This window comes from Muscardinus avellanarius (genome assembly GCF_963383645.1).
Source record: "Muscardinus avellanarius genome assembly, chromosome: 6".
In the NCBI taxonomy this organism is placed as follows: Eukaryota; Metazoa; Chordata; class Mammalia; order Rodentia; family Gliridae; genus Muscardinus; species Muscardinus avellanarius.
This window is the reverse complement of record NC_137791.1, coordinates 138,416,642-138,444,394: the sequence shown is the minus strand read 5'-3', so window position 1 is coordinate 138,444,394 and position 27,753 is coordinate 138,416,642. Positions and strand designations below refer to the sequence as shown.

General features: G+C 48.0%; 1 protein-coding gene across 1 annotated transcript in view; it reads left to right on the top strand.

Moving 5' to 3' along the window:
* Positions 1-27,753, top strand: part of FAM193A (family with sequence similarity 193 member A) — a gene marked incomplete at both ends in the record, with an annotated part of 169,111 nt that overhangs the window by 120,041 nt on the left and 21,317 nt on the right. The window contains 6 exons of the mRNA XM_080697594.1: positions 10,893-11,091; positions 11,960-12,232; positions 13,330-13,612; positions 14,283-14,466; positions 16,754-16,984; positions 21,469-22,336. Of these exons, the coding sequence (XP_080553720.1) occupies positions 10,893-11,091; positions 11,960-12,232; positions 13,330-13,612; positions 14,283-14,466; positions 16,754-16,984; positions 21,469-22,336 (2,038 nt within the window). The remainder of the gene's footprint in view (positions 1-10,892; positions 11,092-11,959; positions 12,233-13,329; positions 13,613-14,282; positions 14,467-16,753; positions 16,985-21,468; positions 22,337-27,753) is intronic.

Here is a 27,753-nt window from a genome sequence, read left to right as displayed (position 1 = left end):
GCTGGATGTGGTGGCATATGCTTATAATCCCACTACTTGGGAAGCTGAGACGGGAGGGGGTTTGAGACCAGGCTCAGCAATTTAGTGAGGCCTTCAGCAAATTAGTGAGACCCTGTTTCAAAATTATAACAACAACAACAACAAAAATATCTGGGATTATAGGTCAAAGGAGGAATACCTCTGTGGGTCAGACCCCAGTACTGAAAAACAAAACACACAATCTTTAATATGTTTGTCATCTATTATAATAAGTACTTGACAATTACCCAAATTCGTGTTTAGCTTTTGTTAAATTGAATTTTATTAAATTTGACCATTCAAAGCTGGGCGTGGTGGCGCACGCTTGTAATCCCCGCGCTTGGGAGACTGAGACAGGAGGATCACACTGGTTCGAAGCCAGCCTCAGGTACTTAGTGAGGCTCTCAGCAACTTAGTGAGACCCTGTTTTTAAATAAAATATAAAAAAATAGGTCTGGGAGTATAGCCCAGAGGTAGAAAGCCTCTGGGTTCCACCCCAGCACCAGCACCACCAAAAAAAAATTGAGCATTCAGTGATGTGTTTGTAGTAGAGCGCTTTTCAAAGCGATTTCCAGGTATGTACTCGAAGCCAGCTTATTTTGCCTGTTTTCGTGGTCTTTGTGTCTGCTGCCTGTGTCCCTCTGGAAGAGTGTGTAAAGTTGTCTGTACCTCCGTACCTTTCTGAATCCTGAGAAAAGATTCTAGCATGTCCCTTTATATGTTTTTGCTGGTTGAAGCTATTCCATAATTAGTTCCAAAATAATACTCGAGTAATGAAATTGCGTGTTCCCAAAGCCTTTTGGGATATGAGCTAAAAACTGGTTCTTCTCCGAGTTTGGCCTTTTCTTAGGAAGCTGTAGATGATCTCTATCAGAGTGAAAGGGGAAGAAAACACTTCTTCGGAGGGTCAACTGCACCCACTGCCCGCTCCTTTGACACTCAGCACGCGTGAGTGCTATGGAAAGGGAGATGCATCTGGAGGCCGAGCCGCATTGGGCTGAGGGAGTACAGAAACTTAGTTCACCACCAGGACTGCTTCAGCCACTTTGCTCCCTAATAGCAAGGTTGTTCATCTGAGCAAGAGTCTCAACTTGAGATCCCTTTTTATTTTTTTATTATTTATTTATTTATTTATTTATTTATTGTACTGGGGACTGAACCCAAGGGCATTCTACCTTCGAGCTACACCCCAGTCCAATTTTTTATTTATTTATTTATTTACTTTTGTGGGTTTGGGGATGGAACCCAGGGGCATTTGACCAAGCTACAGCCCCAGCCCTATTTTTTATTCTTTATTTTGAAACCGGGTCTCACTAAGTTGCAGAGGGCCTCAGTAAGTAGCTGAGGCTGTCAGCGAACTGCGATCCTCTGGTCTCAGCCTTCTGAATGCTCGGATTACAAGCGTGCATCACCACGCCCAGCTCCAATTTTATTTCTTATTTGGAAAAAGGGTCTCGCTAGGTTGATGAGAGTCTCACTACTTGCTCAGACTGTCCTTGAACCTGCGATCCTCTTGTCTTAGCCTCCCAAGTATGGAGATTACAGACGTGCCGCCATACTTGGCTAAAGTTGAGACCCCTCTTCAAAATAAAAAGGTCTGGGAGTGAGTGTAGCTCAAAGATAGAATGCCTAAGTTCAATCCCCAGTGTTTTAAAAAAAATTGCTGAACTGTTTAAACTGATGCATTAGTTGCAAACCCTTTTTATTTGGAGAAATAAGATGCAGTTGACAAACACATCATTTGCCTGGTGAGAAGACCTCTTTACATTGTCTCTCACCGGGTCCTGCAGAATCGGCTTGTTACTTGAGTCAGTGTGACTGACTTGAATGCTGTAGGTTCATCTCCCTAAGTGCATACTGTGTTAACAGCCCATGGGAGCTGCTGAAAGGGCCTTCTCGGGTTAAGAGTGAGCTGGTGGAAGGGTAGAGACTCGTGGGCAGGTACACTAGAGCCTTGAAGCCGGTGCTAGGAGGGTTGCTGGTGCAGAGTTCCAGACTTGGAGGAGAGGCAGAGGTGAGCGCTGACTGGAGGATGGCTGTGTGTGCTGAGGCTCTGGCTCCTCTCTGGGTCTGTGTCCTCTCGTGCATCATTGGGGCCAGGAGGAGTTTGCTGCTGTGGTGAAATCACAGGTGTTGCCTTGAATGACATGCTAGTAGTAATTCTTTCAATTTATACTTTGGCCATCGTGGGTAAATATTTAGTACCCAAGATGTTCATGATAATTCTATGAAGTGTTAATTTTCCTGAACTTAAACTTGAACGCTGGTTTCTATTTTCAGATGTCTTCATACCAGTGATGCATATAATTTTTAGGTTGAAATGTGTGTTACTTAAATTTCAAAATAGTTACGGAAGAAAATACCGTAATGAAATACTAGAGCAAAAATAAAAACAGTAAGTGTGAGGGAATTTAATTTCCAAATATTTGAAAATGAGGGCTAGGGAATATAGCTCAGTGGCAGAGCACTTGCCCAGCTCGCACAAAGCTCTAGGTTCATTCCCCGGCAAATACACACACACACACACACACACACACACACACACACACACACACACTCTCCTACCCGGCAAATACACACACTCCTACACAAACATACACACAAAATAAAACACCAAGTATTTAAATTTTTCACCCAACTTTTTCTTGTTTGTTTGTTTGCTTGTTTTGCAGTACTGGGTATTGAACCCGGAACATTCTACCTCCAAGCTATATCCCCAGCCGTACTTTTTATTCTTTTTTTTTTTTTTTTTTTTTTTTTTTTTTGGTGGTACTGGGGGTGGAACCCAGAGGCTTTCTACCTCCGGGCTATACTCCCAGACCTTTTTTGTATTTTATTTGGAAACAGGGTCTCACTAAGTTGCTGAGAGCTTCACCAAGTAGCTGAGGCTGGCTTCGAACCCGTTTATTCTTTATTTTGAAAGAGTCTCACTAAGTAGCTGAGGTTGGCCATGAACTTGGCAATCCTTGTCTCAGCCTCCCAACTACTGAGATTACAAGCGTGCGCCACCACACCCAGCCTTTTTTTTTTTTTTTTTGGTACTGGAGATTAAACCCAAGAGCATTCTCCCTCTGAGCTATACCCCTAGCTCTTTTATTCATTGTTTTGAAACAGGACCTCAGTAGGTTGCTGAGAGTCTGGCTGTGTTGCTGAGGTCAGACTCGCTTGTATTCCTTCTGTCTCAGCCTCCCAAGCACTAGGATTTTAGGCATGCACCGTCACAACCAGTATCAACTCACTTTCTGACACTGATTTCTACTTTAATTTCATTGTGTTCTTTTTTGGTACTGGGGATGAAACCCAGGAGCATTCTGCCTCCAAGCTACACCACTAACTCTATTTTATTCTTTTATTTTGCAATAGGTTCTCACTAAGTTGCAGGGGTGGGGGGCTCACTAAAATTGCTGAGGCTATTCTCAAACCTTCAATCCTCCTGTCTCAGCCTCCCAAGTACTAGGATTACAAGTGTGCACCACCACACCCACTTTAATTTTATTGTGTTCTAAGATCCTACATTGTAAAAAATTTTTCTTTTCTCCCTCCCTTTTTCTGTTTTTATCTTTGTCTCTCTCTGTCCCTCACTTTTCATTTATGTATTTATTTATTTATTTATTTATTTATTTATTTATTGTGATACTAAGGATGGAACCCAGAGAAATTCTACCTCTGAGCTATACCCCCAACCCTGTTTTTATTTTTTAGTTTGAAATAGGGTCTCACTGAGTTTTAGAGGGCCTCAGTTGGTTGCAAAGTCTGTCCTCAATCCTGGGATTCTCCTGTCTCAGCCTCCCAAGTACTTGAATTACAAGTGTGCACACCATGCCTGGCGTATTCTTTTATTTTGAAACAGGGTCTCACTAAGTAGTAGAGGGCTTAAGTTGCTGAGACTGTCCACACATCCCCAATATTTCTGTCTCAGCCTCCAAAATACTAGGATTATAAGCATGCACCACCATACCCAACACTTTCTTTCTGTCTGCTTCTCTTTTCTTTCTCCATGCCCTCTTTTTTCCTTCTTCCTCTCTTCCTTTTACTGGTGATTGGACCCAGGGATATTCTACCTCTGAGTTATACCCTCAGCCCCTTGTAGTTTTTTTTATTTCAAAACAGGATCTCGCTGGATTGCTGAGAGGCTAGCTTTGTTGCTGAGATGTCCTCAAACCTGCTATCCTCCCAAGTACTGGATTATACTGTCTCTCTCTGTGTCTCCTGGGGATCCCAGTTTCACACATGCTAAGCAAGCATCCTGTCACTAAACTGTACTCCTATTCAAGCTCTATTCTTGTTCATTTATTGAAGTATCTTGTGGCTCAAAATGTGGTCTACCTTGGTAAATGTTCCCTGTGAACTTGAGAAGAACGTGTACTCTTCTGTTGAGTAAATTAGCCTGTAGATGTCTATTATAGTCTGTTGGTTAATGGTATTGTTGAGTACAACTGTTCTTCCTGATTGGTAGTTCTTTGTTGTTGTTTGTTGTTGGTGGTGGTTTTTTTTGCCTACTGGATCTGTTTACTTCTAGTAGAGAAGTATTTAAGACACCCATGAAGCCCGTGAACTCAGTCCTTCTCTCCTTACAGTTTTACCAATTTGGCTTCACATTGTTTTATGCTTTGTAGTAGGGCTCACATGTTCAGGATTTCTGTCTTCTTGGGAAATTGATCCTTTATCATTACATGTCTTTCTTACTCCCAAGGCTTCTCTGAGATTTAATATCTCTAATTTTGATTTTTGGTGTTTGGGGGTGGATTTAGAATTGAACCATGGGGCATTCTGCCTCCAATCTATACCCCCAGAACTTTTTTTGGTTATTTTTTATTTTGAAACAGGATCTTTCTAAGTTGCTGTGTCTGACCTTAAAGCTCTGATCCTCATGTCTCAGCCTCCCAAGTACTGGGATTACAGGTGTGTACCACTGCCCCTGGCTTGCCCTAACTTTTTTTTTTTTCTTGAGATACTAGGGCATTCGACCTCCAAGCTACACCGCAGCCCTAGTTTTTATTCTTTATTTTGAAACCGGGTCTCACTAAGTTGTAGAGGGCCTCACTAAGTAGCTGAGGCTGTCCGCGAACCGCGATCCTCCGGTCTCAGCCTCCCAGATGCTGGGATTAAGAGCGTTTACCACTATGCCTGGCTGCTCTAGCTTTTTTGATTAGTGTTTGTGTGGTATATATTTCTCTGTCCTTTTACTTTTTAAATTATAGTAAAATTTGTATAACATGTATTAATCTTAACCGTGGGGGGGGGGTGCTGGAAATGGAACCCAGGGGCCTTTTACCTCCAGGCTACACTCCCAGACCTATTTTATGTTTTATTTGGAAACAGGATCTCACTAGATTGCTGAGAGCCTCACTAAGTAGCTGAGGCTGGCTTCGAACCTTCGTGATCCTCCTGTCTCAGCCTCCCAAGTACTGGGATTACAAGCATACAAGCATAAGCCACCATACCCAGCTAGTCATTTTATTTTTGAAACAGGGTCTCACTGAGTTGCAAAGGGCCTCGATAAGTAGCTGAGGCTGTCCCCAAACCATGATCCTCTGGTCTCAGCCTCCCAACTGCTGGGATTACAAGCATCTGCCATCACACCTGGCTACAAATGATATTTTTCCATTGTGGTGACACATGCCTATCATCCTTGCAGTTCACAAAGCTGAGCCAGGAAGTTTGCAAAATCAAGGCCAGCTTTGTAATTTGGTAAGACTCTAACTAAAAAAATTAAAAACTAAAGAGTGGGGTGTAGCTCAGTGGTAAAGCACCCCTGGTTCAGTCACCAATACTAAAAATAAGAAGAATAACTTCCTTCTCCCACAGCCCCTAGCAGCCATTATTCTTTCTGTCTCGGTGATTGTGACTACTATAAGTACCTCATATTAGTGGAATCATACAGCTATTATCTTTTTGTGACTGCCTTGTTTCATTTAGCATCCTCAGGGTTTGTCACATATCATAGCATATTGTAGAATTTCCTCCTCTGACTCGCATCCCATCATATGGATGTAGCACATTTTCCTTGTCCATTCATCGACAGTGATAATCGGGGTTATATTCCCTTATTGTACATGGTATTCTCTGAGCTTTACGGATCTGCAGGTGTTTCTCATTAATTTTGGAGAGTTTTAGCCATTATTACTTCAAATGTCTTCTTGTCCTGCCCTCCAGGCATTCTGACTATCATGTATGAATAGCTTTTGAACTTGTCCCCTTCTTGGGTTTTTGTGTTTTGGTGCTGATTTTTCTCTTTACCCTGTGTCTTCTGCGTCGCCGTCGCTTCGGCCTGCTGACTCTCAGTATCCTCACTGTGGCCTTCCTTCCCCTCCATCACTGCTGGTCAGCACTGACCAGGCTTCCCTGCTGGCCCGCCCACACTTTGCCTCCAGACTTCCTCTGTGGCTTTCCTCTGTGAGCCTCAGAGGGGATGGGCATCTGTTCTTCCTTCAGGCAGCTCTTTGCTTCCTCCGCTCCTTGTCGCTCACTTCTGCCTTCCAACAGCTTTTTTGGGTCAGTCATTCAGTTCTTTGATTCTCCAGTGGTGAGGACCCTGCACATGCGTTTTAATTTCAATTGTAACTCTTATTTCTAAGCTTTCATTGGACATTTTTTTAGATACATCTTAAAACTCTATCTTCCTCCCTCTCTCTCTCTCTCTCTCTCTCTCTCTCTCTCTCTCTCTCTCTTCCTCTCTCTCTGTCTCTCTTTTGAACGCCTAGGGGTGGACCTCAGGGGCATTCGACCTCCGAGCCACACTCCCTGCCCTATTTTTTATTTATTTTGAAACAGGGTCTCACTAAATTGCAGAGGGCCTAAGTAGCTGAGGTTGGCCACAAACCTGTAATCCTCCTTCCTCAGCCTCCCAAGCACTAAGTTTACAAGCGTGTGCCCCCAACGCCCAGCCAGGCCAGGCCTGTTGTGAGAGAGGGCTTCCATCTGCTCGTACTGGGCCCAGGGAGCGCTGGCCCACTGGGGCCTGCCTCTTGACTGTTCATCTTGCTGCCTCCCAGGCAACACTTAGCCTGGGAAACGGCTTAGCCATTGAAGTCACCAGGCGTCTTGGGCCAACCAATGAAAAACGACAGCTTGTCCGTTACTTCATGTTGCCTTCAGTTTCTCACTGGGCGCCTGTTTGGAGCAGGCAGGCTTGTGAAGAAGTGTGTAAGTAGAATGTGTGGGATCACTGCCGAGTGCTTCCAGCATTCCTTTACTCGTCTAAACTCACTTCTGCTCGACAGATATTGTGGAGCACCTCAGATGTGCCAGTCCCTAGAATGTGCTACATTCTAGGAATACCGAAATCAGTCCCAGTCCCTGTTTTCAAAGAGTTTGCAATCTAAAGAGAAAACAAACACATTATCAAAATAAAACATCAGAGCCGGGCGTGGTGGCTCATGCTTGTAATCCCCGTGCTTGGGAGGCTGAGACAGGAGGATCACACAGGTTCGAGGCCAGCCTCAGCTACTTAGTGAGGCTCTCAGCAACTTAGTGAGACCCTGTTTCCAAATAAAATACAAAATAGGTCTGGGAGTATAGCCTGGAGGTAGAAAGCCTCTGGGTTCCACCCCGGTACCACCAAAAAAAAAAAAAAAAAAAAAAAAAAATCATCAAAACACTATGGTAAACCAAGCCTATTGGTGCACATTTGTAATCCCAGTACTTGGGAGGCTGAGACAGGAGGATTACAGGTTCAAGGACAGCCTTGGAAAGTAGTGAGCCTAGCAAAACCCTCTTTTGAAATAAAAAAATCAGGCTGGGATGTAGCTCAAGATTGCACACCCCTGGCTACATCCCCAGCAACCCCACCACGGTGTTCTGGGTGATGTTACTGGGAGCTGCACCTTGGAGAAGGGGACTCTGAAGGCAGCTGGGGGTGGCCTTACAGATCTGCTGCCTCTCTGGTAGGATTGTGAGGATAAGCAAGAGTTGTCTGCACAAGGGTGGTAGAGCCCAGGCCTCAGACAGCCTTTGCAGAGGTGAAGCTAGGCAGCCCGCGCTATGTCCCAGGGTAAGTCTCCAGAAACACCTGCACAGTCCAGAACTGGAAGGTGCTTCACCGCCCATAGTGCAGCTTGTCTGCTGGCCACCTCTAGAGCTGCTAGTGGGCGAGTGTGATTTATGTCCAGCAGGTGTCGCTGTCCTCAGCAGAAGGGTCCCAAGACTTTACTCAGTACTTCTCATCAGTTACTTCTCAGCCAAGCAGCTTAACTTTTCTCTCCTCGGCACAACCTGGTGCCTGCTGAGACTTGGTCTTTGCTCGAGGAGCTCCCCTGCCAGAACAGCTGGTGTGGGCCCTTGCTCCTTGGGTGGCCCGCCTAGACCTGTTTCCTCTGGCTTTCGAGTCCCGAGTGTCTATTCTGGCCAGCACCCCTTTGCCTCTTGAGAGTCTGCAGGTGAGTGGACACGCCGAGTGTGCCAGCAGCCTGGGTAGAGCTCCTTCCTGCTTCTCCTCTGCTCTGAAGTGTGTGGGAGAGGAGGTTCAGCTGGTAGAGTTTGATCAGGCGGCTTATTCGTGTCCAGGGACTGTTGCCTTAGAAAATGATAGTAACCCAGCCAGGCTGGGACAGGAGGATTGGAGGTTTAGGACCAGCCTTAACAACTTAGTGAAAGCCAGGCGTGGTGGTGCACACTTTTAATCCCTGCGCTTGGGAGGCTGACACAAGAGGATCGCACAGGTTCAAAACCAGCCTCAGCTACTTAGTGAGACTCTCAGTAACTTAGTGAGACCCTGTTTCCAAATAAAGTATAAAATAGGTCTGGAAGCCGGGCGTGATGGTGCAGTCTTGTAACCCCAGCATTCGGGAGGCTGAGACAGGAGGATCGCGGTTCACAGACAGCCTCAGCTACTTAGTGAGGCCCTCCACAACTTAGACCCTGTTTCAAAAATAAAGAATAAAAAATAGGGCTGGGGTGTAGCTCGGAGGTAGAATGCCCCTGAGTTCCATTCCCAGACCCCCACCCAAAAAAAAGGTCTGGGAGTATAGCCTGGTGGTAGAAAGCCCCTGGGTTCCACCCCCAGTACCACCAAAAGGTGGGGGGGTTAGGGTATAGCTCGGAGGTACAATGCCTTGGGTTTAAGTCCCAGTAGCAGGCACAAAAAGGAGAGTGGCAGCACTGGATGCCAGTGCAGGCAGCACTCACCAGGCCCCTGCAGGGCACTTTGCCCAGATTACAGATGAGAAAACTAAAGCACAAAAAGATTGAGTGGTTTGCCTGAGGTCACACAGCTATCAGAGGGGCTGAGCGAGGGCAGAGTTAAGCGCTGGCTCTGGCACCTCCGCACTCATGATGGAGTCGGCGTGCTTGGCATTGGGCACCTCCGGGCCTCCCCCCAGCCTCTCGCTGTTGCTCATCATCGCTTATCCCCACACTAACGCTTTCGCGTCATCCTCCCCTCTCTTCTACCATGCTGCCACAGTTCTTCCTAGTCAACTGACCAGATCATCTCTCATGCTGCCTGAGACCCTCTGTGACCCCAGCCCATTCAGACCCAGAGTCACATACCATTACCTCTGATGTGGCTGCAGCCCCGCCATCTTTGGGCCTGCTGGGTGTGGTGCTGTTGTTCCTACATGGCTGTCACTATGCTCTTCCCCAACCAGGCCCCAGGGCTCCATCAAACTATCACCTGCCACTGGAAATCCCCTCAAAGGCCTCCCCCTGAGTTACAGGAACTAGAGCCCATACAGGCCAGGCCTGCACCAGGTGCTTATTCATTTAGACGGACCAGGGCACATCCTTTGGGAAGTGTATGTGTCTGGGAGGCAGACATTCCACCAGTAGCTGCGAGCTCACCTGTGTCTTACCTGGGGAGGAGGGAAGGCCACAGTTCCCAGCGTCTATAGTGGGAGGCTCGCCTTGGTCCTGGGTGCTGGAGCAAAGGCTGCAGTGGTGACTTCTTGTGACAAGGGAGGCCTGGGAGTGAGTGCGTGAGTAAACTCAGGATCAAGAAGAGGCATTCCAGAACCTGGACAGAGGTCGAGAAGGAGCTGGGAGTTTGAAGACCAGGGGAGGAAAGGAAAGGCATGTGTGTGCAGGGGCTTGGTGAGCAGAGGAGAGAGGGAAATGGGCCCAGTTCCCTAGTTTCTTAAGGGCCAAGGCAAGGACTTTGGGTTTTACCTTTAAAACCAGCAGGAAGCTATCAACACTGTAAGCAGATAAGTGATACTCAGCACAGATGGCTTTGGCTTCTGTGAGGAGGAAGACTGGCAGGAGGCAGGAGTGGAGACAGGAGCGGAGAACTGTGAGCAGGCTCAGCATGCCTGGAGCTCCTCCGGGATGACAGACAGCACCTGTGCATGAGCTGGGGGCAAGAAGGGCCCAGGGAAGCCTGATGGCTTGGCACTCCTTCAGTATGAGGATGCTGGCAGGCCCTCAACACCTTCCCTCAGCACCTTCAGCAAGGCCCAGGGAGGGCCTGCAGCTGCAGCGGCTCCTCAAGAGGACCTCGGCTTCAGGGCACAGCAGGGCCCTGCTACCCCTCATGTGGACTCCTTTGCCAGTGTAGGAGCAGTGTAAGGATTCACCATTCTTATCAGTGATTCCAAAGCTGACTCTTTAGGATAATTCAGCCAGCAGGTGAGGATGAGCCACAGGAATCACTCATGTCATACATTTGAATCACTTTAAAATGTGACAAGGCAGGAATGTCAGAAGTCACTGTGTTGTCGAAAGGCAAATCGCGCCTCTGGTTACAGTTGGACCTTCATGCATAACGCTTTACAAGTAAGCCATGCAGGCACCAAGTCTGCGAGGTGCACTCCCCCATGGGTGCCAGCTCGCGGGGAGGATAACAAAAGGTTTCAGTCACAGTTTGTGCTTGTAGTTTAACTATTTAGGTAAGCAGAATATTAATTTTGATATGTGATTAGAAAATATTTTTTTTGTAGGCTTTACCACCAGCACCTGTTCAGAATCACACAAATAAGCATCAGGTATTCAATGCATCTCTTCAAGACCATATTTACCCGAGCTGTTTTGGGAATACTCCAGAGTGGAATAGTTCTAAATTTATAAGTCTTTGGGGATCAGAAGTGATGAATGATAAGAACTGGAATCCTGGCACTTTCTTGCCAGATACAATTTCTGGTAAGGAATTTGTTAAAACTTTCTTAAAGTTTTCAAATAATCCCAGCCGAGTAGATTGTCATCTTTGCTGTGGTCTCTCATGGAAGCCCAGGTGCATCTGTGCGGGCTCCCCCCACCTCCAGGAGCTCCCCTCCCCTGGGAGGTCCTACCGTCCCTGTCCCTTCTGCAGCTGCCACCAGCGGCCTGCTGCATTGACTGCGTGGAGCGCGGCCTCGGCCGCCAAGGCTCTGAGCTCCTGGGTTCATACCGACCTCTAGTTCCGGAGCAGTGTTGCCAGGCAGGCCCCACCCATGCACGAGGCGAGAGGATAGGGCCCCAGCCTACTTGGATGCCGTGACTCGCGCTCCTCTTCTCTGGCTTTCGTGTTGCCCCGCGTGGGTCTCTCCTTTCTGACAAATCCTTCCTCGCCAGCTGCTGAGGCTCGTTGGCCACTTCAGCCTCAGGGCCACAGGCGCCTGAGGAGGCCAGACACCCGTGCCTGCTCTGTCTCCCCGTGACCCAGCTCCTGGTAGCCCCATGCCCAGCCAGACCTGACACCTGGCTTCTGCTTGGAGGACTGCTAGCTTTGTGACCTTGGGCAGTGCTTGACCTCTCTGGGCCTCAGTTTCTTCATCTGTAGGGTGGGATGACCTCCACCTCAGGAAGCAGTTGTGAGCCACCGAGTAATTTTAGAAACATCTAGCACAGGAGTTGGCACACAGTAGGTACTCAGAAAATTTCTGTAGACTAAAAGTTGGTTGGCCAGCATCAGCCAGAGGAGTTCAGAGGCGGCCCCTGTCTCCAGTGCTCAATCTTCAGAATGCCCTTCAGGCTTTCACTAATGTGCCATTTCTCATAGAAGCCTTCATTTTCCCATTCTTCTCTGAAGGGAGTGATATCTTAGGGCCAGCACTCTCAGAAACAAGGCCCGAAGTCCTTCCACCTCCACCTAGCAGCGAGGTACCTGCAGTTTCCGATAGTAAAGAGAGAAAAAGTGCTGCAAAGAAGAAATGTTTGTACAATTTCCAAGATGCTTTCATGGAAGCAAACAAAGTCGTCATGGCCACCTCCTCCGCCACGTCTTCTGTGTCCTGCACGGCCACCACGGTGCAGTCAAGCAACAGCCAGTTCAAGGTGTCTTCCAAGAGGCCGCCTTCCATAGGTAAGGCCTTGCCGGCCGGGCCGCTCGGCTCCTCAGCTCCCTCCTCGCTCGGTGCCAGCGTCTGCTCAGCTGAGTCAGGGCCGTGAGTGTTAGGAGCCCTGAACTTGGCCACAGCAGCTGCAGACCTGGGGTCTGGTCAGAACTGGAGCTGGTCAGAATGGACTGAATCCAGCTTCAGTCTCGGCGCCTGTTCCTTCATGACGGGGAAGGGGTCGCTGCTTTCTGAGCATGTGACTGTATTCCTCAGGAGATGTTTTAGGAAAACACTGCACAGGTGCAAGCCCACAGGGCTGCCTGTTTCTCAGGTCAATTAGTGACAGTGGGCCTGGCATCAAGGAAGCCACCAGATACCCAGGGCAGATGGCAAAAGGATGCAGGACCTGGCTGCCAAAGTTGGGACAGTTTGAGCCAGTATCACAAAAGGGGGCGGGGTAATGTTCCGGGTATGGTGACACCCGCTTGTGATTCCAGTACTTGGGAGGCTGAGACAGGAGATCTGGGTTCACAGCCAGCCTCAGCTACTTAGTGAGGCCCTCCACAACTTAGTGAGATCCTATTTCAAAATAAAGAATAAAAAAGAGGGCAGAGGGTGTAGCTCGGAGGTCATATCCTCCTGGGTTCCATCTCCAGATCTGCAAAATAAATAAATAAAAAATGTCTATCTTCTAAAAGAACAAAAGTCTCTTAAGAGGCTGAATGGGTGGGGCTGTGAAGGTCATGGGGAAATTGGAAGTTTGATTATGGACAGCAGGCTGGACAGGAGCCCCGGGTCAGTGCTGGCCGTCTCCACAGTGGGCGAAGTGCTGTGGCTGTCAGAAAACCACCTGGGGTCTCAGGCGCTCAGGCTGAAGCACGAAACTGTACACTTACTCCACATGTTAAATCAGAGACTGTGGACGTGTGCTAACTAAAGCGAACACGGCAAACGTTGCCTTGTGGCGCATGAGAGTAAAGGACGAGCAGGTGTTCTTTGTGTTGTCTCTTCAAGTTTTTTCTAGATCTAAATATTTTCAAAACAGAAAATTGATTTAAAAACGTAAAACACAAATGTCTGTTTTCATTAGCTATTGGCGTCTCTTTTGCCTCTCTGTGTGCAGGTGACGTCTTTCACAGCGTCAACAAGGAGGACCACAGACTCGCGGCACCCACGGCTCCAAGGAACAGCTCCGCGGGGCTGGCCCCGCTCCCAGCCCTCTCTCCCGCCTCGCTCTCCCCGGCCGCCACACCTCACCTTTCAAATCTCTCAGCCCCATCATTCCCCAAAACTGCAACCACGGCTCCTGGCTTTGTGGACACACGCAAGGGCTTCTGTCCTGCTCCTGCGGCTCCCCCACCCTCCACCACAGACGGCTCCATCAGCGCCCCTCCCAGCGTCTGCAGGTGAGTCGCGGGTGCCCAGGACCCTGTGGGGAGGGCTGGCTGTCATACTGCCCTCACACAGACTGCCCTGGGATTGTGTGGTCGGCAAGTCCAGTAAAGCACAGCAGAATCACGGACCTCCCAGCAGAGGCATGGCGGTGGGGCCTGAGCTCAGCCTTCAGCTCTGCGCAGGGAAGAGCAGAGGCCTGGCTGCGACCTGCCTCTAACCGCTGGCGTCCAAGATCTGCCTTGTCAGTGTGTAAGTTGCTCTGTGTCGGGTAGAATCAAAAGAACTTGTGTAAAATGTGTGTACTGAAGCAAATGCCACTCTCAGCTTGGTTTGTTCTTTGGAACCATGTCTTTCGCCTTTGAATTGCCTGTTTGAAGTTACCACCCCCTCAGTACAGAAGTGAGGCTAGCAGGGCAGGCAGGCTTGTCCAGGAAGTGGGAGCTGGGGAGTCTGTGGTGCCTGCTCAGTGGCGCTTTCTGAACCCTGAGGCTCAGCCCCACACAAGCCCCAGGCAGGCCCCTAGCCATGCGCCTCTGCTCCTGTGCTTGACTCACGGCCACCCTTGGCGTGTGCCCTCCACACTGACTCCGAGTGGCAGAGCTGCGATGGTGGTGGGGAACGGTGCTAAGTTGGTGCCTCCAGGGTGGGCTGTGTGCTGATGCGCTCCGTGTGATTCTGCAGCGACCCTGACTGTGAAGGGCACCGCTGCGAAAATGGTGTCTATGACCCCCAGCAAGACGATGGGGACGAGAGTGCCGAGGAGGACAGCTGCTCCGAGCACAGCTCCAGCACCTCCACCTCCACCAACCAGAAAGAGGGCAAGTACTGTGACTGCTGCTACTGTGAATTCTTCGGACACGGCGGGGTAAGTGCGCACGGTCAGCGCCCCGTGGTAAGAGAGCTGCGTGGCCTACCCGCAAGTTCATTTGTAAGACTTTTACACGACGTTGATTAGAATATGAGTATGGTCCTACTGTGTGTGAAGGTTAATAGCATAGTTAAAATTAAGAGCCAGGTGTGGTGGCGCAAGCTTGTAATCCCAGCATTTGGGAGGCTGATACAGGAGGATCGCAGTTTGTGGACAGCCTCAGCTCCTACTTAGCGAGGCCCTTTGCAACTCAGTGAGACCCTGTTTAAAAATAAAGAATAAAAGGAAAGGGCTGGGAGTATAGCTCGAAAGACACATTCTTAAACAGCAATTCTACTTTTAGGTCGTATTTATCCTAAAGAAACTTTATCACTGCTGGGGTTATTTGTTTGGTTTTGGTCTTGGTACTAGGGATTGAACCCAGGGGCATTCTACCTTCAATCTACACCCCCAGCCCTTTTTATTTATTGATTTGCAACCAAGAGTCTCACCAGGTTGCTAAGCCTGGCCTCGAACCTGCAATCCTGTCTCAACCTCCCAAGTACTGGTATTATAAGCATGCATCACCATGTCTGGCTCATCACTACATTTTTTTATTTATTTGTGATTTTTTTAAATAGTTGATGAAGCCGGCCATGGTGGCGCACACTTGTAATCCCCGCGCTTGGGAGGCTGAGACAGGAGGATCGCAATAGTTCGAAGCCAGCCTCAGCTACTTAGTGAGGCTTTCAGCAACTTAGGGAGACCCTGTTTCCAAATAAAACATAAAAAAGGTCTGGGAGTATAGCCCGGAGGTGGAAAGCCTCTGGGTTCCACCCCCAGTACCACCAAAAAAAAAAAAAAAAAAGTTGATGAAGCTGGGCGTGGTGATGCACCCTTGTAATCCCAGCATCATGGTTTGCAGACAGTCTCAGCTACCTCGTGAGGTCCTTTGCAACTCAATGAAACCCTGTATCAAAAATAAAGAATAAAAAAAATAGGGTTGGGGGTGTGACTCAGAGGTAGAATCCCCCTGGGTTCCATTCCCAGTACCACAAAAAATCTTGAAGAACTGGGCATGGCAGTGCATGTCTGTATTCCCAGTTGTTGGGAGGCTGAGACAAAAGGATCTCTGGTTTGAGGCTAGTGTGTGGTTATTGAATGAGACCATGTTTCAAAATAAGAAATAAAAAGGGCTGTGGGTATAGCTCAGAGGTAGAATGCCCCTGGGTTCCATCCCCAGTACCATACATAGATGGTGTATGGTGGCCAACAACCTATAATCCCAGTACTTGGGAGGCTGAGACAGGAGAATCACAGGTTTGAGGCCAGCCTCAGCAATTTAGGGACACCCTGTTTCAAAAAAAAAAAAAAAAAAACAGGGCTGGGGACGTAGCTCCTAGGTTCGGAGTGCGGGGAGCTTTTCTTCCCAACAGGAAGAAATTGTTAACCATGGCCTGTCCACATACAGCATAGTGTCGTGCAGCCACTTAGAGCAGTCTTGCATGTGTCCAGTTTAGACCCTCTTCCTGGATGAATGCAGAACATCCTGCTAGCACGTTTGTGCATCTTTCCAGACCAGCAGTCTCACCTGTATGAGCAGGTGCCAGCCCTGGTCTCTGGAGGACAGGCAGGGAGACCCAGGGCCGTGCAGCTCACACTGTGGTCCAACATGTGTACAGCATGCTCCTTTTGTTCGTTTGGTTGTTTGTACCAGAGATTGAACCCAAGGGACTTCTACCCTGAGCTACACCCCAACTTCACTTTATTTCTTATTTCCAACCGGATTTTGCTAGGTTGCTGAGGCAGGCCTGGAACCTGCAGTCCTCCTGACTCAGCCTCCCAAGTGCTGGGGTTACTGGTGTGCGCCATTGCACCCAGCCACGCGGCTCTAATGGTTAGAGACGTGGAAGTAGGACTGAGAGCAGTGTTTTTGTTTTTTAACATTTAAAGGGAATCCTGTAGAGGGATACAAAAATACCACAGACAGGTTTATTGACGTGAAAAGATAAACGCACTGGATTAAGTAAAAAATAGATTAATCAATGTACATAACTGTTTCTTTTCAGTTTAGGAAATCCATTTGTATATATTTTACCGGATTTCACAAATACATAAAATGAGGGGTAGGTGCCAAAGTATAACTTTGAGGCTACTTAAGAATAGGTTTTTCTTTTTTCGCCATTCATTTATCCCATTTTCATTTTTCACAGTGGGCATATAGTAAAACAGGTTATTTTTAGAGATATTTTGACATCTGTTACATACAAAATTGTCGCTTAATTTGTTTGTGTTCTTGTCTTAGCCTCCAGCTGCACCCACAAGTAGAAATTACGCAGAAATGCGGGAGAAGCTTCGTTTACGACTGACCAAGAGGAAAGAGGAGCAACCAAAAAAACTGGGTCAGATCTCGGAGCGGGAGAGCGTGGTTGACCACCGCAGGGTAGAGGACTTGTTACAGTTCATCAACAGCTCAGAGACCAAGCCGGTCAGCAGCAGCCGCGCAGCCAAGCGCGCGAGGCACAAGCAGAGAAAGGCAAGTCGCGGCGCGCACGCCTGCGCCGGACACCCCGCAGTCTTCCTTGTCTTCCCCGCCGAGTCATGTCTAGCCTTCGTCCTGCTGGCGGGGATGGTAGGCGACCCTGCAGCTTCTGTGGCTACCTCTCCCAGCAGGTAGACAAGGACCTGCCCTCAGGAGCGGGCAGTAGAGCAGGACCCCTGTGGGTGAAGATGGGCCTTGGACATGAGACAGGAGGGCTCTGGGCCCAACAGAACCATCTAGACACAGGCCTGAGCAGCTCCCATCCATGCTCCTCTGTCTTAACCTGCCAGCTTTCAGATAAGGGCCAGAATGTAGCCTTGAAATAAAGGGAGGAAGTGAAGTGGCAGCTCCTCCCTGCCCAGAGGGCGTGGCGTTTCACAGGAAGCGACAACGGCTTGCTCAGGGACGCTGCATGTGGCTGAGCAGAGCATTCAGAGGCTGCGTCTACAGTAAATGAGGGTTGTATTCTTTACTGCACGCCAGTATCGCAAGTGACGGGAAAGCTGGGCTTGATGGCCACGCTTGTCATCCCGGCATGCGGGAGCCTGAGACAGGAGGGCTATGCTTCACAGACAGCCTCAGCTTCTTAGGGAGGCCCTCTGCAACTCAGTGACACCCTCTTTCAAAATAAAGAATACAAAATAGGGCAGGGGGTGTAGCTTGGAGGTGGAATGCCCCTGAGTTAGGCCAGGTGTAGTGGCGCACGCTTGTAATCCCTGCGCTTGGGAGGATCACGCAGGTTCAAAGCCAGCTTCAAAGCCAGCCTCAGCAACTTAGTGAGACCCTGTTCCCAAATAAAGTATAAAAATTGGTCTGGGAGTGTATTCCGGAGGTAGAAAGCCTCTGGGTTCCACCCCCAGTACCACCACCAAAAAAAAAAAAAAGTAAGTGATGGGAATAGATCTATTATATTACCACCACCACCGCCCAGTTCTTCTAGAAGTGATGGGAATAGATCTATTATATTACCACCACCACCGCCCAGTTCTTCTAGAAGTGATGGGAATAGATCTATTATATTACCACCACCGCCGCCCAGTTCTTCTAGAAGTGATGGGAATAGATCTATTATATTACCACCACCACCGCCCAGTTCTTCTAGAAGTGATGGGAATAGATCTATTATATTACCACCACCACCGCCCAGTTCTTCTAGAAGTGATGGGAATAGATCTATTATATTACCACCACCACCGCCCAGTTCTTCTAGAAGTGATGGGAATAGATCTATTATATTACCACCACCACCGCCCAGTTCTTCTAGAAGTGATGGGAATAGATCTATTATATTACCACCACCACCGCCCAGTTCTTCTAGAAGTGATGGGAATAGATCTATTATATTACCACCACCACCACCCAGTTCTTCTAGAAGTGCTTCGGCGCCCCGAGAGTAATTCCAAAGGGCCGAGTGTTGTCAGCTCCTGAGAAATGCAGATCTGGGCTGCATACACGGGAGAACTTGTAACGGTCACAAGGGTTCTGACAGTAGGATGGTTGCTTTGGGAAGAGGCAAGGTCCCTGTCTTCAGGGTGGTCAAAGACGTGAGGAAGACATTCCTACCACGGCCAGAGGCTGGGCTGCAGGGCTTGTTTCCCTGCTCCTAGCCTGGCCATGTGCGGATCTGCAGCAGTGCTGTGATGGCTCACTGAGTGGAATAGCCACAGGGTCCTGAAGGGCCCACCCTGACTCTTGGGTGGGGACCTAGAAAGGCAAAGTGGGTCCCATCTAGAGGAGACCTCACTGGGGCTCCTTCCAGTGCTTCTCAGGGTTCCCTGCACTCCAGCCGCCTGTTCCTACCTCGAAGGCCATCTGGATCCAGATCTGCGTCGGTGCACCTGGCTAAACCTGAAAGCCAGTGGCAGAGGCTCTGCTCCCAGTGTGCCCCGCCTGCTTCTCTCCCCAGCGCGTCTTCCAGGACAGCCCACGCTGGCCAGCTGTGCTGGCTGCTGAAATAGAGGCAATAGTGCACCTGCCGCTGTTTCACACCTACGGGTGAGACTTCTGCTGGAGACGCTGGCATCGGGTCCATGACGAGGACCTCTCTAGCATGTCAGTCAGTGTGCAGAGGCTGAGCTTGCCAGCCCACACGTGCCCATGTTTATGGACACATCAGTGGACCCTCAGGCAGGGCCCTGCTGCACTGTGAGCCCTCGCGGGCCCCTCCAAGAGCTGCCCGTCACACACTTCCTCCAGGGAAGGCTTCCTTTTTACAGCATGGAGCAAGGGTTTTATTTTTACTTGAATTTTGTGCTTAAATTTTTTGTAGTGCTAGGTATTGAACCCAGCATTCTACCTCTCTAGCCCTTTTTATTTTTTGTTTTGGAACATAGTTTTGCTAAGTTGCTGAGGCTGGCTTTCAACCTGTGATCCTCCCTTCTCAGCCTCCCAAATTCTGGGATTACAGTTGTGCAACACCAGGCTGGCCACTTAAATTTTTAAGAACATGTGGTTGTGGGGGCTGGGGTGTGACGTAGTGGTAGAAGGCCCTAGGCTCCATCCCTAGCACTGCAAAAGGGGAAAAAAAAAAAAAGCAAAATATGTCATCATTCAGTTTTTTCTTTATCTTTGCTTTTTTTTTTTGGACATACTACTTCCAACCTTCATGCCCAGCACTTTTTACCTTTTTTTTTTTTTTTTTACTGTACCACGGATAGAACCCAGGGGCTTTCTACCTCCAAGCTGCACCCCCAGCCCTATTTTTTATTCTTTATTTTTAAACCAGGTCTCACGGAGTAGAAAAGGGCCTCACTAAGTAGCTGAGGCTGCCCGAGAACCATGATCCTCCGGTCTCAAACTCCCAAATGCTGGGATTACAAGCCTGTGCCACCACGCCAGGCTTCTTTTTTACTTTTTGAAACAGAGTGACACTAAATTGCTGAGTCTGGCTTGGAACCTACAATCCTGTCTGAGTCTCCCAAGTACTGGGATTATAGGTACACACCACCACACCTGGCTTAACCATAATTTTTTACTTGAGTTTTTCAAAAGACAAATAGATTTGTCTCTCTCTTGGGATTGAACACAGGGACTGTACCTCTAGCCCTTCTTTGTGTGTGTGTGTGTGTGTGTGTGTGTGTGTGTGTGTGTGTGTGTGTGTGTGTGTTTTACTGGCAATGGAACCCAGGGGCATTCTACCTCCAAGAAACACTCCCAGCCCTATTTTTTATTTTGAAACAGGGTCTCAGTGAGTTGCAAAGGGCCTCACTAACTAGCTGAGGCCGTCCACGAACTGTGATCCTCCTGTCTCAGCCTCCCAACTGTTGGGATTACAAGTGTACACCACCACACCCGGCTCCTTCTTTTATTTTGAAACAGGAACTTGCTAAGTTGCTGAAGCTGGCCTTGAACCTGCAGTCCTGTCTCAGCATCCCAAATACTGGGATTACAGGTGTGTACCACCATGCTCAGCTGAGATATGAGATATTATTTATGAAAGTCATTACACTAGTAAAAATATATTGGGATATTTGTTTATCTGCCAGGGTGGCAAAAAGGCGTTTCTAGGTGTTGTTTTTTTTTGTTTTGTTTTGTTTTGTTTTGGGTTTTTTTTGGTGGTACTGGGGTTCCTGGAAGCCCTTCTACCTCCGGGCTACACTCCCAGACCTATTTTTACATTTTTATTTGAAAACAGGGTCTCCTAAGCCAGCGCGCACGGCTGGCTTCGAACCTGCGCGATCCTCCTGTCTCTGCCTCCCAAGTGCGGGGATTACAAGCGTGCGCCACCACGCCCGGCCTGTTTTTTTTTTTTTTTTTTTTAACACTTTTCACACTTGTCCTGTTTATACAAGCCAATGTATCAGCAGCAGCTCCTAGTGGACAGGTGAGCGAAACAGCAGGGAAGCCCTTCATTGCCACACAGTCTGTGGTCTCGGCTACTCCATCCTCCTGGCCGATTACCTGGACTGCTCTTTGCTGTACATGACAGGGGATAGCTCACCTCTTCCCTGCGTGCCATGCAGTAGCTTCTTTGATCTTGTTCCAAGTGTCTAGTACTCTGTCAGAAGCAATAAGGCCTTTTATGTTAGCCCATCCATGCCCCCTATAAAAGTAAATATGTTTGTGGTAGATGAATGAAAGCTAACATTTCTTCAGCGTAAATAGTTGAAGATCACTGTGTTTTAATTTTTGGCTTCTTACTTCCTCTTTCAGTTTATATTGTATTGATTCCTTTTTTTTTTCTTTTTTTTTTTTTCTTTTTCTGGTGGTACTGGGGATGGAACCCTGGAACCCTTCTCCGGGCTACATTCCCAGACCTATTTTATATTTTTATTTGGAAACAGGGTCTCTTAAGCCAACGCGGCTGGCTTCGAACCTGCTCGATCCTCCTGTCTCCGCCTCCCAAGCACGGACATTACAAGCGTGTACAACCACGCCCGGCCATGTGATTCCTTTTTAAAGTTGTGTAAGTTTTCTGTATGTCTCAATTTTTAGAATTCTTTTCTGGTTTTAAGCCATCCTCTCTTTCACACTGGCAGCTGGAAGAGAAGGCACGCCTGGAGGCGGAGGCCAGAGCGCGGGAGCACTTGCACCTCCAGGAGGAGCAGAGGCGGCAGGAGGAGGAAGAAGAAGAGGAGGAGGAGGAGGAGGAGGAGGAAGAGCAGCGTCTCAAAGAGGAATTCCAGAGGCTTCAGGAGCTTCAGAAGCTAAGAACTGTAAAAAAGAAGAAGAAGGAAAGGCCAAGTAAAGACTGCCCCAAGTTGGACATGCTTGCTAGAAGTTGCCAGGCAGCAACAGAGTCTGTCCCTGACTCTGACAACATCCACAACGGTTCAGTAGAGCCCACTGAAGAACCAGAAACCTCATCTCACTCCCCTTCCAGAGCTATGAAGCACTCGGAGCCCAGGCCAGGGCTGGGAGCCGACAGGGACGCTGTGGACCCAAGGGACCCCACGCCTCTCCTCCCCAGGGAGGTCAATGGGAAGCAGCACGAGCCGCTGGCTTTTTTCTTTGACATGATGCATCACCATAAAGAGGGAAATGGCAAACAAAAGCTAAAGCAGGCCAGTAAGGCCAGCAGTGAGCCAGCCAGGAAGCCCTCGGAGTCCCCCAAGGCCACGGAGGGCCAGCCCAAGCCCCGTGCACAGGCTGAGTCCAGGGCTAAAGTGCTCGACCTCACTTCCCTCACTGAGCCCAAGAAAGAGGAAAGAAAAGTCAATAGTAATAACAATAACAAAAAGCAACTGAACCTCAAGGAGGAGAAGTCTCACCCAGCCCCTCCAGAAACCCCCTCTCCCAGCCCACACCAGCAGAATGGCCGCCTCACACTGGCAGACTCCCCCCAGCCCAAGGGCAAGAACAAGAAGAATAAGAAGAAGAAGGGAGACCGCGCCAGCAGTTCAATTGGTAAATAGAGAAGCGAGGGGAAGTGTTTCCAGTCTGTGCTGTTAGCTTCTGTGTGAGACCGGCCTGTGGCGCCAGCCCTGCAGGTGGGACACGCTCCCTGTCCTGGCTCTGTGCTTCTCCACCAACGGTGAGGGTACAGAGTCATGGTGCTTATTTTGTTATTTTGAAGTAATTGTAGACTTATCAAAAAGCTATAAAGCCAAGGCCTGGTGGCACACCCTTGTAACCCCAGTACTTGGGAGGCTCAGACAGGAAGATAACAGGTTTGCAGCCAGCCTTATCAACTTAGTGAGACCCTGTTTCAAAATATAAAATGGATTTGGGGTAGAACCTGTTTCAAAATATAAAATAAAGCTGGGTGTGGTGGCACTTTCTTGTATCCCAACATTTGGGAGGCTGAGACAGGAGGCTTGCGTTTCACAGACAGTCTCAGCTACTCAGATCCTTTGCAACTCAGTAAGACCCTGTTTCAAACTAAAGAATAAAAAATAGGGCTGGAGGTGTAACTCGGGGGTAGAATGCCCCTGGCTTCCATTCCCAGGACAAAAAAACAAAACAAAACCCTGAGATTCTCCTGTCTCGGCCTCGTGTGTGTGCCACCACACACGCAAAGTAGACTTTGGTCTCAGTCTCATAAATTGTGAGTTCCCACAGATACTCAGCCGCTCTCCAGCACCTTCCACTTCTCCACTGTGAGAACCTGGATCCCATGGTCCATTACAGTCCTCGAGCACACAGAAGGGAGTTTCAGAGTCTCCTGCCCTCGCCACTGTGGAGACTAGGAATTCCTTTTGCTTTCTGTACAGAAGTGGCATGCCATGGATATTCCTTTGGCCTTTTTGCGCTTACTTTCTCAGGGATGCGTTCCTTACCCACTCCTAAGACTTTCCTCGCTCCTTTCACAGCTAAGGGCGCTGTTTCCAATGCACTCTGGTGGCGCCCCCGTTCTCCCACGTCCGGATTGTGATACACACAGCGCCACAGTGGCTATTGCTGTGTGTCTGTTTTCAAGTTGTTTGGAGCATATCTTCAGAGTAGCTTCTCAGTAGAGCAGTGCTGGGTCAAAGAGCATGTGCTGGGTAGTTGTGCTGGCCACAGGCAGTGACTCAGGATGGGCTTGTTAGGCCTTTTTTTTTTTTTTTTTTTGGTAGTGGTGATGGTACTGGGGATTGAACATAGCCTACAGTGTGTTAGGCAAGTACTCTACCACTAAGCTCCATCCCCAGTCCCATTTATTGATTTATTTATTGATTTATTTTTTGTGTGTGGTACTGGGGGTGGAACCCAGGGGGTTTCTACCTCTGGGCTACACTCCCAGACCTAATTTTATGTTTTATTAGAAACAGGATCTCACTAAGTTGCTGAGAGCCTCACTAAGTAGCTGAGGCTGGCTTCAAACCTGTGGGATCCTCCTGTCTCAGCCTCCCAAGGGATGAGATTACAAGCGTGCGTCACCATGCCCGGCATCCTCTTTACATTTTATTTTGAAACAAGGTCTTGCTAACGTGTCCAGGGTGGCCTCATACTTTCAGTCCTTCTGCCATGGCCTCTTGAGTAAACGAGACTTCCCTCAGCTTGTTTCCTCTCTTTTTAATATATATTAGGGATATTGGCCTATTTTTTGTTGATTTGTTTGTTTGCTAAGTTTGGGTACTGGGAATTGAACCAGGGGAAGTCTGCTGACCTATACCCTCCGGCCCTTTTTATTCTGTGTGTGTGTGTGTGTGTGTGTGTGTGTGTGTGTGTGTGTGTGTGTGTTCCTGAGGATGGAACCCAGGGGCATTCTACCTCTGAGCTACACCCCCTGCCCTATTTTTAATTCTTTATTTTGAAACAGGGTTTCACTAAGTTGCAGAGGGCCTCACTAAGTAGCTGAGGCGAGAACCAGGATCCTCCTGTCTCAGCCTCCTGAATGCTGGGATTACTAGCATGTGCCACCATGCCTGGCTCCTTTTTCCTCTTTATTTTGAGATAAGTTCTTTGTAAATGACCCAGACCAACCTGAGTCTGCATCCTCCAAGTATCTTAGCCTCCCAAGCACCGGGATTGCAGATGTGAGCTACTACGCAGCCCAGGGGGGTATTGGCTTTTCCCCTGTGTGATATGTTCAAGCATTCTCTCCCAGTTCCTAAGTCACTTCTGACATTGTTTAAGATATTTTTTCAGCCAGGCATGGTGGTGCATGTTTGTAATCCGAGTATTTGGGAGGCTGAGACAGGAGGATTGCAGGTTTGCAGCCAAGTTCATTTACTTAATGAAGCCCTACAACTTAGTGAGATCCTGTTTCAAAATAAAAGAATAAAGTAGGGCTGGGTGTTTTTCAGCCAGGCGTGATGGCGCATGCTTGTAATCCCAGCATTTGGGAGCCTGAAACTGGAAGATCATGGTTTGAGGACAGCCTCAGCTACTTAGTGAGACCCTTTGTAACTCAGTGAGACCCTATTTCAAAATAAGGAATAAAAATAGGGCAGGGGGTGTAACTCTGCAGTAGCATGCCTCTGGGTTCCATCCACAGTACCGCAGAAGTCAATAAATAAGTAAATTCTGAAACAGATTATGCTGCATTGGGACTGAGATTTAGAAGTTTAACAGGAATATCCTGTACAGCCACATGGGCCTGGTGTTTTGTGAAGTATCCTCATGGAAACTGGCTCCTATTTTTACAGATAATGAAGTTAATTTGGAAAACTGTATTTTCATAGTGAATTCATTTTAACTAAATTTTCAGATGTATTTGCGTAGATGTCTAAGGTAGGCTCGCAATTGTTTAAACGTCAGTGGTCATCACCTTGTTGCTTCTTGTTTTGTGTAGTCGTGCTTCCTTTCTCTTAGGCTAGGGACTTGCCTCATTATTATTTTTGTTGTTGTTTCTGTTGTTGTTTTGTGGTACTGAGAATTGAACCCAGAAACATTCTACCTCTGAGCTACACCCCACAGAATCTCACTAGGTTGTTGAAACTGGTTGTTGAAACTGGCCGTAGGTACTAGAATTATAAACATGAGCTACCATGCCCAGCTTGTAAGGATTTTTAAAAATCATTCTCCTAGCCAGGCATGGTGGCATATGCTTGTAATCCCAGCATTTGGGAGGCAGAGACCGGGGAATCGCAGTTCGCCGACAGCCTCAGCTTCTTAGACCCTTCACGACTTAGTGAGACCCTGTTTCAAAAGATAAAAAGACTAAAAAAAAATAGAACTGGGGGTTTAGCTCAGAGAAGTGATGCCCTTGGGTTCTGTCTCCAGTACTACAAAAAAAATAAATAAATAAATTTTAAAAAATCATACTCCTAGCCGGGCATGGTGGCACACACCAATCCTAATATTTGGGAGACTGAGAGGAGGATCGCAGGTTTGCAGCCAGCCTCAGCTACTTGTGAGGCCCTCTGTAACTTAGATCCTATTTCAAATAAAAGAATAAAAATTGGGACTAGAAGTGTAGCTCTAAGGTAGAATGTCCCTGAGTTCAATCCCTGGTACAATTTAAAAAAAAAAAAAAAAAAAAAACCTCTTAGCCAGGAATGGTGACCTGGCTCACACTTATAATCCCAGTACTTGAGAGGCTGAGATTGGAAGATCCCAGGTTTGCCGCCAGTCTCAACTACTTAGTGAAGCTTTTCACAAGTTAGTGAGACCCGGTTTCAAAAGAGAGAATAAAAAATAGGACTGGGAGTGTAACTCAGAAGTAGAATGCCCCTGGGTTCAATCCCCACTATCACCAAAAAACAAAACAAACAAATTATATATAAAGGTAAATTTAATTAGTAAAGAGTAATATATTATATATATATATCTATATATAACTCTTTACTAATTAAATTTACCTTTATTCCTCTACCCCATTAAGTTCTGCTTTTATATTTGTACCTTTTGTGTGTGTGATGGGGGGGGGCACCAGGGTTGAGCCCAGGGCATTCTACTTCCGAGCTACACCCCTAGCAATTTTTTTATTTATTTATGGAACTGGGGATGGAACCCAGGGGCATTCTACCTCTGAGCTATAACCTAAGCCCTATTTTTTATTCCTTATTTTGAAATAGGGTCTCACTAAGTTGCAGAGGGCCTCACTAAGTAGCTAAGCCTGGTCGCAAACCTATAAGTCTCTTATCTCAGCCTTCCGAGTTACTAGAATTACACTTGTGCACCACCATGTCTGACTGACTGACTTTGTTTGTTTTTGTGGTACTGGAGATGGACCCAGGAGCATTCTACCTTCAAGCAACACCCCAGCCTATTTTTTTATTCTTTGTTTTGAAACAGGGTCTCACTGGGTTGCAAAGGGCCTCACTAAGTAGCTGGGGCTGTCCGCGAATCTGGATCCTCCTATCTCAGCCTCTCAAATGCTGGGATTATAAGCGTGAGCCACCATGCCAGGCTCTGAATTTATTTTTTATTTTGAAGTAACATCTCACTAAGTTGCAGGGGCTAGCCTTGAACCTGTGATCCTCTGATGTCTTAACCTTCCCAGTACTGGGATTATAGGCATGTCCCACCATGCCCAGCCCAAGGGAGAGCCTTTTTGTTGTTAATTTCTAGGTTTTTTGCATTGTGATCAGTATGTTATTCATAGTATTTCTGCTTCATAAAATTTATTGACATTTTCTTTGTGGTCTAGTTAGCCTTCCATTACTGTAACAAAGTGCCTGAGATTATCAACTTTAAAAGAAAACGTTTACTTTGGCTCATAGTTTTAGAGGTTCCGTGAGTCTCTGCGGGCTGGCCCATTTGCTCTGGGGCTTGTGGAGAGACCACATCGTGGCAGGGCCATGCTGTGGAGCAAGCCTGTTCACCTCACGGCAGCCACAGGCATGGGGAGAGCTAGAAGGGGCTGGCGTCCCTACGTCACTTCCTCCCTCCGGGCGCATCTTCTAAAGTTCCACTGTGCAGTGGCATGGAGCGAGGAGGAGCACCGGGACACAATGGCGTTCCTAGTATGTCAGCTCTCGTGACGTGGCATGTGGGCCCGAGACAAAATGCATTTCTCCCTCCCTCCTGGTGTAGCGTTCAGTACACCCTGTGATGTATCGGCTGATTATCCAGGTCAGGCCTTCTGGATCCAGTGCCCTATCTTCTTACTTATTACTACATGTCTCTGTTTCTTGCCTCTCCAGTGGCTTTCTCTTACACTCCTGTTACTTTTTTTTTTTTTTTTTTCTGGGTCTGGGGATGGAACCCAGGGGCGTTCAACCTCAAGCAACACCCCAGCCCTATTTTTTTTTTTTTTTTTTTTTTTTGGTGGTACTGGGGTTTGAATCCTTCTACCTCCGGGCTACACTCCCAGACCTATATTTTATTTGGAAACGTGGTCTCTTAAGCCAGCATGGCTGGCTTTGAACCTGCATGGTCATCCTGTCTCTACCTCCCAAGCATGGGGATTACAAGCATGCGCCACCACGCCCAGCTTCATTCTTTATTTGGAA